The following is an 11,084-nucleotide window of genomic DNA, read 5'->3' as shown; positions in this document are numbered from 1 at the left end:
ATGAAACTAAAAGGGGTTGAAGGAAATGAGTTTTCCAACGGTATAATCGCCGGCGACGGTGGTGGCGGAGGATGAGGATTGTTCCCAGAGTTTAAACGGGGTTTTTAGAAAGATTCCGTTGGAGTTGTTGTAGAGAGACCACCTACGAACTAGTTTCTGACACTTCTATACCGAGGACAAATTAGTCTCTAACTCGTTACAATAGAGAAACTAATTTCTCCCTAATTTTAAAATGCAGAAGACTAACATGAACTTTATTTTTGTGAGGACTGAATTCGGGCTAATATTTTTAAGGACTAAAAATGGTCTTCCCTAAAAAATTATAGTCATCATAAGATTATTTTAATGTTCTTTATAATAAAATATTTTTCCAAAATTAAATTTATATTTTTATAATGACAATTAATTGCGTTTGCCGGGAGTCGAACCCGGGTCTATTGCTTGGAAGGCAATTATCCTAACCGTTGGACTACAAACGCTTGCTAGCAAATGTTAACAAAATCAAGAGTTTGTATTTGATACACTTAGACTGTGTTATGCATCTCCACCCGCTATATTTGTTCGCATCCAGACCGAAAATGGAGGTGAGCGGATAGATGAGATCATCAGAGACCATATCGATCCGATTTCAAGTGTTAGTGATATGGTCGGATGATTGCACCTTTGCTGAGAGAGATGTAGGAGAGGAAGATAAAGCTTATCTGAGAAAAAGAGATGGTGTTATTAGAAACAAGACTATTGATGTTGATCTTGGTTCAAGCTTTCCAAGGTTGCTTGGTCCTGAAGCATCAAAACAGATTCTGGAAGCTATCAAAGAGTATTTTACTGTTTGAAATGTGAAGTTTATTTGGAATTGTAAATAAAAGTTTGCACTTTAAATGAGTTGTCTGTTTAGGATAAAAAGTGAATTCAAGCTACATACAAACATTATCTAACTACAAACATATTGCAGTACTCAGCTTGAGTACTTGAAGTGAAATCATATTGCAAATTGACACAGGGAGGTCACCTTCCAATAGGTTAAAACTAAGATCAAGAACACAAAGCTTGTATTTATTCCTTGAGAATTGGTTTATCGACGTGAACAAGTTTTGAGAGAGGTTCAAAAAAGTTAATGAATCCACTGTTTCAAGTAACCAATTGGGCACACTTCCACTAAGTTTGTTATTGGACAAATCAAGAAAATCCAAACTTGAAAGGTTTCCTGATAATCTAAGGAAATTCAGTCAAACTCAAAGAAGACAAATCTAATACCTTTAGTTGAGAAAAATTGTAATTGACATTGGATTCAAATTTGAGTGATAATGGGCTATTATATGAAAGGGATAGGGAAACCAGATTTTGAAGTTTGGAAAAGTTTTGAAAATCAACTAGACCAGTCAAGTTGTTAAGGGTACTGTTTGAATGTAATTCACCTGCAAGGCCTTCACAGCCAAGGTTGAGACCAATGACGTGACCAGAGATGGTGTCACATGTGACACGATTCCATGAACAACAGTCACTCCCATTTTTCCAAGTTGCTGTTTTCAAAGGAAAATCATGACAATAATTTGAAGCAGGTTTATCGCAATAATAAGAGTAAGTAACTATAGTGAAGGAGGACTTGAACTGAAGCAAAGCAGAGCTCTCATCATCATGACATAAAATTGAAAGAAGAAGAAGAAAATGATGGAAATTGAAAGAGAAAAAGATGTAAACAGAGAAGAAACCACCCCAAAAACTTATCTTTATAATTTGTTGAGTTTCTTTTGATTTTGAATAAATGTGTGAACTTAAAAGACTATCTTGTTTTAGTTTCTTCTTTATTTGATATTTCATCCGTCCTAAAATAATTGTCATTTTATGAATAAGAGATATTGTCACAAAATAATTGTCACATTCTCACTTTTTAATGTAAAATTTTTCAATTGTACCAATAATAATTACTATATTCATTATTACCAAGGAAACAAACTTATAACTAATAAAGATAAAGGTCATGCTAAACAGTGTCCCCGGTGCACTTGTTAAATACCTAAAAAGGAAATAAAAAATAAAATTTATATTGAAAAAACAACTTTTTGTATTTTTGAGGCATTGAATGCACGCATTTCGAAATTTAGTAAAAATATTATTTCTTCTAACAACATAATTACATTTCATAATATGTGTGAAACAATCTTAAAAGACAATCTTTTTGAGACGGGGGGAGTATATGTTATCGAAACTCACCAAAATTAACTATTTATGCATCTAGTCCTTTGCTTTGTTTGGGCCTTATATAGTTTCTTTTGGTTCATGTATTTTTGACTGTATTTGTAACCTTGGTTAGTCTTATTGGTACGTCTTGTGCTAAAAGACTATTTTTATATATATACATCTCATTTTGGCTTGTTCAAAAAAAAACTATTTATGCATCTTTAGCTTTCCATAGATTTTTTTTTCCAAACACCGTTGCGGCCCGCCCCAACATTTTAGGCTAGCTCCGCAGTGCATTGGGGAGGCTTCTATGGAAAACTTATGGACGTTAAAAGCTTTGTTGAGAGGGTTTGAGTTAACTTCGGGTCTTAAAGTGAATTTTTGGAAGAGTTGCTTGATAGGTGTTAATGTACCACCTCTCTTTATGAATATGGGTTGCAATTTTCTCAATTGTAAGCAAGGTGTGGTTCCTTTCTCTTACTTAGGCCTTCCGGTGGGGGCGAATTCTCGTAGAAGCTCCACTTGGGTTCCTTTGCTTGACCAACTTAGAAGAAAATTTCACTTGTGGAGACACCGTTATGTGAGTCTTGGAGGACGGATTGTGTTAATTATCCGATTGCAAAGAGAATTCTTGTGGGGAGGTGTGAAAGGGGGAAGGAAGTTGGGTGTCTTGGAAGGAGGTGTGTAGGCCAAGAAGCCAAGGAGGATTAGGGGTGAGGGACATTGGTTTGGCAAATCTTAGTCTCCTCATCAAATAGAGATGGAGACTTCTACACAAGGAGAATGCTTTTTGGAAAGAGGTTTTGGTTGCAAAATATGGCCAAAATGTGCGTTATATGGTGCATTGGATTGGTCAGGGGCTGCCTAGCCGAGCTTCCATATGGTGGAAAGATTTGTGTGGTTTAGATATAAAGGAAGCGGTTAGTTGGTTTGCAACAAATTTGAGTAGAAGATTGGGTAATGGGAACTCGACGCGGTTTTCTATTTTCACGCAACAAGATTCGATGGTAACTTGGTAAGTGATGTATGGGTGGAGAGAGGCGTAGAGTTGGCGCTGGAGTTGAGATGAGGCGGAGATTGTTTGTGTGGGAGGAAGAGCTCCTTCTTAGTTTAAAGGAAGAGCTTCCGTTGGTTACGGAGTTCTCGGACTCGGATGATGTGTGGCGCTGGCGATTAGAAGATGACGGGCTGTTTTCAGTTAGCTCGATTTATGAGTACCTTGGGATGGCTTATTCTTCGGTACCGGAGTTCAATGTTCAAGAGCTACGGGTGTTTAAGAATATTTGGAAAAGTCTGGCACCGTCTAAAGTTATTGCTTTTTCGTGGAAGCTGCTGCGTAATCGAGTGCAGACGAAATGTAATTTGGCTATTTGAGGTATTCAATCTGATGGAGGGTCACTCGATTGTGTGCACGGTAATGGGAAAGAGGAGTCTGGGCTCCATTTGTTCCTTTTTTGCGATTTTGCGAGTCAGATTTGGAACGCTATTTTCTGTTGGCTCGGCTTGGTGATTGTTATTCCTCCAAACATTTTTTGTTGTTTGATTGTTTAACAGGGGCTGCAACCAATAAGCAAATTCGAAAAGGGTTCGCGTTGATTTGGCACGCTGCTATTTGGAGGCTTTGGAAATAGAGAAATGAGATAATTCTCTCTTCATATATAGTGCGAAGCGATATTATCACCAACTAAACTAAGCTCACAATAATCATTTTAAAAAAATACGTTTATAAACTTTAAAAAACCTCCTCCTAATATGTTAGATCGGCCCTCATGTTTGTTATCATATATAGTATGTAATTGTTAATTTTTTGTTATACAAGAATAATCGTGCATTTTTATTCTTTGTTACTTGTAAATTTTTTACATGGAGAAAATAATATAATTCTATCTAAAAGAAAATTCAATATTAAATGTGAACACATCTTTGAGCTAAAATTTGAACTTTAGTTCACCACACCAATAAATTAAATTCAATATTTTAACTACCATAAATTGAAAATTTTAAAATTTAAAACGTGGAGAAGATCTTGACCAAAAAATAAATGTAGAGAAGATGAATGACATGTGAGAGTAGAAACATAGAGTGAATAAGAATAGGTATTGGCATAAACAAAAGTAAGAACTTTCCCAAAAAGTGATTGTAGTCATATTGTCTATTATTTTCGAACTTTCGTAAATTCAAAACGTATTAAACATGAAGGATATATCTCATTTACAAACTACCATTGCGTTAGAAACAGAGAGCTCATAAGGAAATGTATTAGCATACTTAAAGGAAATAACAGCTCCTCCAGATAAAGGTTGTCCATTATTAACAAGACAATCATTGTATTCGAGACGCTTAAACGTTGTTGGGTTGATAAGTATCGCAGAACTGAACTTGCCACATGCAACATGAATATTAGAGATGACACAATCACTCACACATGTATTTGCAATCACAACGCTGTGTTCTGGAATACCACCAATTAGGCCAGTCATATTTTGGCTTATTTCAATACTTAACTTGCTGCACTTGTCACCAACAACATTTACTGAAAAGATATGTAGGAAAATGTTTATGAGTAAGTTTAATCAAATTATATCAACAAATATTTAAATGAAAAAACATTGCATTAGAGTAGGAAAATTTGAAATGAAAAAAATATGAAATTAATCTCTATCTTTGTACCGAATTTTAGAGACACAAACTTTGATTATTATTTTTTTCGTCTCTAAATATTGAACGTTATTTATTTCTATTAAAATATATCAATATCTCTCTATATTTAGTATATTCATATTTGTATTTTTTTACTTATATATTCATATTTGTATAGGAAACACAATTTTGTGTATTGATTAGTTTCCTAATATATATATAAACAAAATTTTTTTTTGTTTACAATGAGCTGAGAATCAAACTCATGACCTACGGCGTATTACCCGAATCCCTCGTCATCGGAACAAACAACAAATAATATCAATGAAAATGCAAGACATTGAATTCTTACATGGTATCAGAATATGTATTATAAATGTAATCAATTTTTTTGTTAGGTAGCTTAGTGGCTAGAAATTTCACTACTAAGGTGGATAAGCAGAGTATCTGAGGTTCGAACTCCGATCTCTACCTATAAAATATTGTGATATCCCTATTTTATAGTTATATATGACTAAAGTTCAACTATCTTATTTTATTTCGTATATATAATGTGTAATACTATATTTTTTGCCATTAAAAAAATGACTAAAGTTAAGAGAGCTAATTAAATTAGAATATACACCTTACCAAAATTTAAATTAGATTAGAATATATACAATAAGATAATATATGCAAACAGACCTGTTTTATCAGATATTGAAGAGGTCTCATGCAAATTCATTGATGCTACTCCGTTTGTGGAGATCAAAACAACCATGGCCAAGAGGCCCAAGACCACTAAGTTCATGTTAAAAACCATTTTTCTCTCAATTAATCTCAAATGATAGTTAAATGGAGTACAAGTTTTGTGATGACAGAAATATATAAAATTACCGATGGTGGTGAACTTTATATATAAGAATGAAAGATGAGGAGTCGATAGAACTATATACATACTTACCATAAAAAGTGAGTATTATTTTGGACTTTTTTAATCTCATTAATTTTGATTGACTATGTAAAAGGGTATAATTCAAAATATACAATTTTATTCTATTTTTATCAATTCTACTGATGTAGATTTTTTTACGTAGTTTATAGCCTGATACTGATACTGTTACGCTACTATTAAAATGTAGAAATTCTTATAAAAAAATATAGTTAAATGTTTAAGTTTAATAATTAGTGTTGATGTAAAAATTATTTATACTTTCATACAATTATATCTTAATAAAATTTATAATTATGAGAAAATAATACATCAAAGTGACATAAAAAATTGAATAAACAAAAAATAATAATTAAAATGTGATGGGTTGGCCCATTAGCCCATGGCCATATTGGGTAGGGTCGGACCCGTTAATGTGTACCCAATAATAATTGGGCCAGGGCAATCTGACCCATATATTAGTTTGGCCCACCGGGCTAGACCGGGCTGAGTCGGCTCATTTGACAACTCTAATAAATCCCAGTACATAAATCATTGTACTTGTCGGTTGAATTTTAATTATGAGCGATTAAATCTCACATTTACATTGATTATTAACATTTTAAATGATTCATTTTAATTGACAGCTCTAATAAGGTCCAATAAGGGAAAAAATGTTAAATTTATAAAAAAGGTGATTCATTTAACTAATATTTTAATATTTTAAGTGGAGATGTAGCGTCTCTCTTGGAGAGCGGTTATGGTGCATATGTAAATTCCTTATGCATCATGCATAAATAACACACAAAATCATTCAACAAAAAATGGTTTTGGATTACAACCCTGTGAAACCAATCCACAGTAAAAATTGTTTTGGCATGATTAAGTACATCTAATGTGAAACCATTCCACAACAAAAATGATTTTGGCATGATTTTAGTTTAAAACAAACTACGAAGTAATCTGATGACGTTTAGGGGTTGCTGTTGTTGATTTGGGGGTGTGAAATTGTGCGTTTGGAGATTTGTTAGATTCAATTTGATGGTGGAGATTTGTTTATGCACCATGCATAAGTTTATTCCCTATGCATAATAACTCACGCCTCTCTCTTATGGTCCTGAAATATTTTTCCTTAAATTTTTCAGACTCCTCAACACAATGCTCTTATGGGTTAGAATATTTTTTATTTTTTTTAGAAATGCTAAACAATAACTCACTAGCACTAGTTAAACATATTTGTAAGAAAATTTTACCTTAAAATTTGTGCATTCAAAATACATTAAAAGTATAAAAAAATTATTATTTTATCTTTATTTTTCTTTTTTTGTATGCTTAACAAGTGCACCGAAAATACTGTTGTTTAGAATTATTTTTTTTAATAAAATAAAGATGTTCCATAAGTCATAAATTGATAATGTGGTTATATAGTTAAGTTTGACATCTTCATCCAATTTGAAATTAGAACTTCTTGGTTATGTATATGAGCTATAATAGTATTTGGCACTTCGTCTATATACACTCTACGGTTCGAAACAAAAAGAGGTTGTGAGTTCAATCATGCAATAATTTAATTATGTTAATTGATGTATCTTCTTTCACTACAAGAAAAGTTGTCCATGCCCATGGCACTTTTCCGAGGGCTTTTTTTCATGGGTAATACCTGTTCTGGTGAACATTCAAGGGGGTTTGTATTATTTGATAATGATAGAAATACAAAGCTCTCCTTAGAGAAGAAATTGATAAACTTTACAATAATGAAAGAATGGTGGTTTTTTAGAATGAGAGTCCTTTTATTCTCTTGAAGAAGATCCTATTTATAGACAAAATATCTTCTTCTTGTTGCTTGATAACCGCCTTGCTTGGAGAGGAATTCATGGGTAGTGGGCGGTTACTTTTCCTTCTTCTCCAAGCTTCTTCCTTCTTCTCCAAGTTTCTTCCTTCTTCTCCAAGTCATGGTGGATCATGCCTATCATGTGTTTTTCATGATTGTTTTCACGCTTCTCCTTTAGATGCTCCCATTGGGCTTTTTCGTATTGGGCCTTAATAAATCACCCCCTGGTTCATGGCCCGGTACAATACCCATCGCTAAGCCACGGGTAAAGTAAAAATAAGGAAATTATTGCTTCCCTCTCAATTTTTTTCATGAAAACATAGTTCCCACGCAAAGAATTGTTGGGCGCCAAATGTACTTTTTAGTACCCACGACAAATCTCTGGGTAAGCAAAAAATATAACTTTTACTACCCACAACATCGAATGGAATAAATTGCCATCACATACCACTACTTATCTTCAATTTTGTTCCCTCAAATTTCGGAGGTAAGGGATGGAATGCAAAATTTGTTCATCTCTATTCTAAAATATCCAAACAATAAAATTGAAGAATTATTCCATTCCACTCAATTTCATTTTGCTCTATTCCGCTCTACTTCATCTTATTATATTTGATCAATCCGAATAGAGCCTAAAATAAAACATTGTTCAATTATTCAATTAAATATGTATGAATATGTCTTTCTAACTAGTGCAATAAAAATAATTATTAATTAAGGATTTTATTAATAAAAACATTATGGTATAAAATTGTTATAAAAAACATGAGGGAACCGAAAAATTGATAAAAATAGAATAAAATTGTATATTTTGAATTATTCCGTTTTACATAGTCAATCAAAATTAATGAGATTAAAAAAGTCAAAAATAATACTCACTTTTTATGGTAAGTATGTATATCGACTCCTCATCTTTCAATCTTATATATAAAGTTAACCACCATCGGTAATTTTATATATTTCTGTCATCACAAAACTTGTACTCCATTTAACTATCATTTGAGATTAATTGAGAGAAAAATGGTTTTTGACATGAACTTAGTGGTCTTGGGCCTCTTGGCCATGGTTGTTTTGATCTCCACAAACGGAGTAGCATCAATGAATTTGCATGAGACCTCTTCAATATCTGATAAAACAGGTCTGTTTGCATATATTATCTTATTGTATATATATATTCTAATCTAATTTAAATTTTGGCAAGGTGTATATTCTAATTTAATTAGCTCTCTTAACTTTACTCATTTTTTTAATGGCAAAAAATATAGTATTATACATTATATATACGAAATAAAATAAGATAGTTGAACTTTAGTCGTATATAACTATAAAATAGCAATATCACAATATTTTATAGGTAGGGATCGGAGTTTGAACCTCATATACTCTATTTATCCATCTTAATAGTGGAATTTTTAGACACTAAGCTACCTAACAAAAAAATTGATTTCATTTTTAATACATATTTTCTCCCATGTAAGAATTCAATCTCTTGCATTTTCATTGATATTATTTGTTGTTTGTTCCGATGACGAGGGATTCGGGTAATACGCCGTAGGTCTTGAGTTTGATTCTCAGTTCATGGTAAACAAAAAAAATTGTTTATACATATATTAGGAAACTAATCAATACACATAATTGTGTTTCCTATACAAATATGAATATATAAGTAAAAAAATACAAATATGAATATACTAAATATAGAGAGATATTGATATATTTTAATAGAAATAAATAACGTTCAATATTTAGAGACGAAAAAAATAATAATCAAAGTTTGTGTCTCTAAAATTGGGTACAAAGATAGAGATGAATTTCATATTTTTTTCATTTCTAATTTTCCTACTCTAATGCAATGTTTTTTCATTTAAATATTTGTTGATATAATTTGATTAAACTTACTCATAAACATTTTCCTACATATCTTTTCAGTAAATGTTGTTGGTGACAAGTGCAGCAAGTTAAGTATTGAAATAAGCCAAAATATGACTGGCCTAATTGGTGGTATTCCAGAACACAGCGTTGTGATTGCAAATACATGTGTGAGTGATTGTGTCATCTCTAATATTCATGTTGCATGTGGCAAGTTCAGTTCTGCGATACTTATCAACCCAACAACGTTTAAGCGTCTCGAATACAATGATTGTCTAGTTAATAATGGACAACCTTTATCTGGAGGAGCTGTTATTTCCTTTAAGTATGCTAATACATTTCCTTATCAGCTCTCTGTTTCTAACGCGATGGTAGTTTGTAAATGAGATCCTTCATGTTTTATACGTTTTGAATTTACGAAAGTTCGAAAATAATAGACAATATGACTACAATCACTTTTTGGGAAAGTTCTTACTTTTGTTTATGCCAATACCTATTCTTATTCACTCTATGTTTCTACTCTCACATGTCATTGATCTTCTTCTCTACATTTATTTTTTGGTCAAGATCTTCTACACATTTTAAATTTTAAAATTTTCAAAATATGGTAGTTAAAATAGTGAATTTAATTTGTTGCAAACCAACTAATCGCTTCCTTTATATCTAAACCACACAAATCTTTCCACCATATGGAAGCTCGGCTAGGCAGCCCATGACCAATCCAATGCACCATATAACGCACATTTTGGCCATATTTTGCAACCAAAACCGCTTTCCAAAAAGCATTCTCCTTGTGTAGAAGTCGCCATCTCCATTTGATGAGGAGACTAAGATTTGCCAAACCAATGTCCCTCACCCCTAATCCTCCTTGGCTTCTTGGCCTACACACCTCCTTCCAAGACACCCGACTTATCTTCCTCCCCCCTTTCACACCTCCGCACAAAAATTCTCTTTGTAATCGGATAATTAACACAATCCGTCCTCCAAGACTCACATAACGGTGTCTCCACGAGCAAAATCTTCTTCTAAGTTGGTCAAGCAAAGGAACCCAAATGGAACTTCTACGAGGATTCACCCCCACCGGAAGGCCTAAGTAAGAGAAAGGAACCAAACCTTGCTTACAATTGAGAAAATTGCAAGCCATATTCATAAAGAGAGGTGGTACATTAACACCTATCAAGCAACTCTTCCAAAATTCACTTTAAGACCCAAAGTTAACTCGAAAAATCAAGAGTTTGTATTTGATACACTTAGACTATGTTATGCATCTCCACCCGCTATATTTGTTCGCATTCAGACCGAAAATGGAGGTGAGCGGATAGATGAGATCATCAAAGACCATATTAATCCGATTTCAAAGCAAGTGTTGGTGATATGGTCGGATGATTGCACCTTTGCCGAGAGAGATGTAGGAGAGGAAGATAAAGCTTATCTGAGAAAAAGAGATGGTGTTATTAGAAACAAGACTATTGAGGTTGATCTTGGTTCAAGCTTTCCAAGGTTGTTTGGTCCAGAAGCAGCAAAACAGATTCTGGATGCCATCAAAGAGTATTTTACTGTTTAAAATGTAAGTTTATTTGGAATTGTAATTTTGTAAATAAAAGTTTGCACTTTAAAAGAGTTGTGTTTCTGTGACTTTGGCATAACTAAAACTTA

At 32.9% G+C, this 11,084-nt stretch overlaps 1 protein-coding gene and 1 non-coding gene across 2 annotated transcripts; both read right to left on the bottom strand.

Annotated features, from left to right (window-relative positions):
* Positions 1-407: 407 nt before the first annotated feature.
* Positions 408-479, bottom strand: TRNAG-UCC. Its single transcript has one exon. It is a non-coding gene; the product is annotated as a tRNA-Gly (tRNA).
* A 3,906-nt stretch (positions 480-4,385) lies between these two features.
* LOC123920748 (protein TAPETUM DETERMINANT 1-like) lies at positions 4,386-5,578 on the bottom strand. The gene is made up of 2 exons (XM_045973054.1): positions 5,503-5,578; positions 4,386-4,711 (listed from the first exon to the last, which is right to left on the bottom strand). Exons 1-2 carry the CDS (start codon positions 5,576-5,578, stop codon positions 4,386-4,388), a joined length of 402 nt encoding a protein of 133 aa, XP_045829010.1.
* Positions 5,579-11,084: the final 5,506 nt, after the last annotated feature.

The sequence above is a fragment of the Trifolium pratense genome, linkage group LG4, assembly GCF_020283565.1.
Source record: "Trifolium pratense cultivar HEN17-A07 linkage group LG4, ARS_RC_1.1, whole genome shotgun sequence".
Taxonomy (NCBI): domain Eukaryota; kingdom Viridiplantae; phylum Streptophyta; class Magnoliopsida; order Fabales; family Fabaceae; genus Trifolium; species Trifolium pratense.
Note: the sequence above shows the minus strand (reverse complement) of the source record. Positions and strands in the feature narration are given on the sequence as shown.

What these genes read in the sequence shown, in the direction of transcription:
- LOC123920748 (XM_045973054.1), bottom strand. Translation starts at nt 5,578, where the DNA reads ATGGTTGTTTTGATCTCCACAAACGGAGTAGCATCAATGAATTTGCAT. An exon ending in TTCAATATCTGATAAAACAG is followed by an intron (nt 4,712 to 5,502) that starts GTCTGTTTGCAT and finishes ATATCTTTTCAG; the next exon opens with TAAATGTTGTTGGTGACAAG.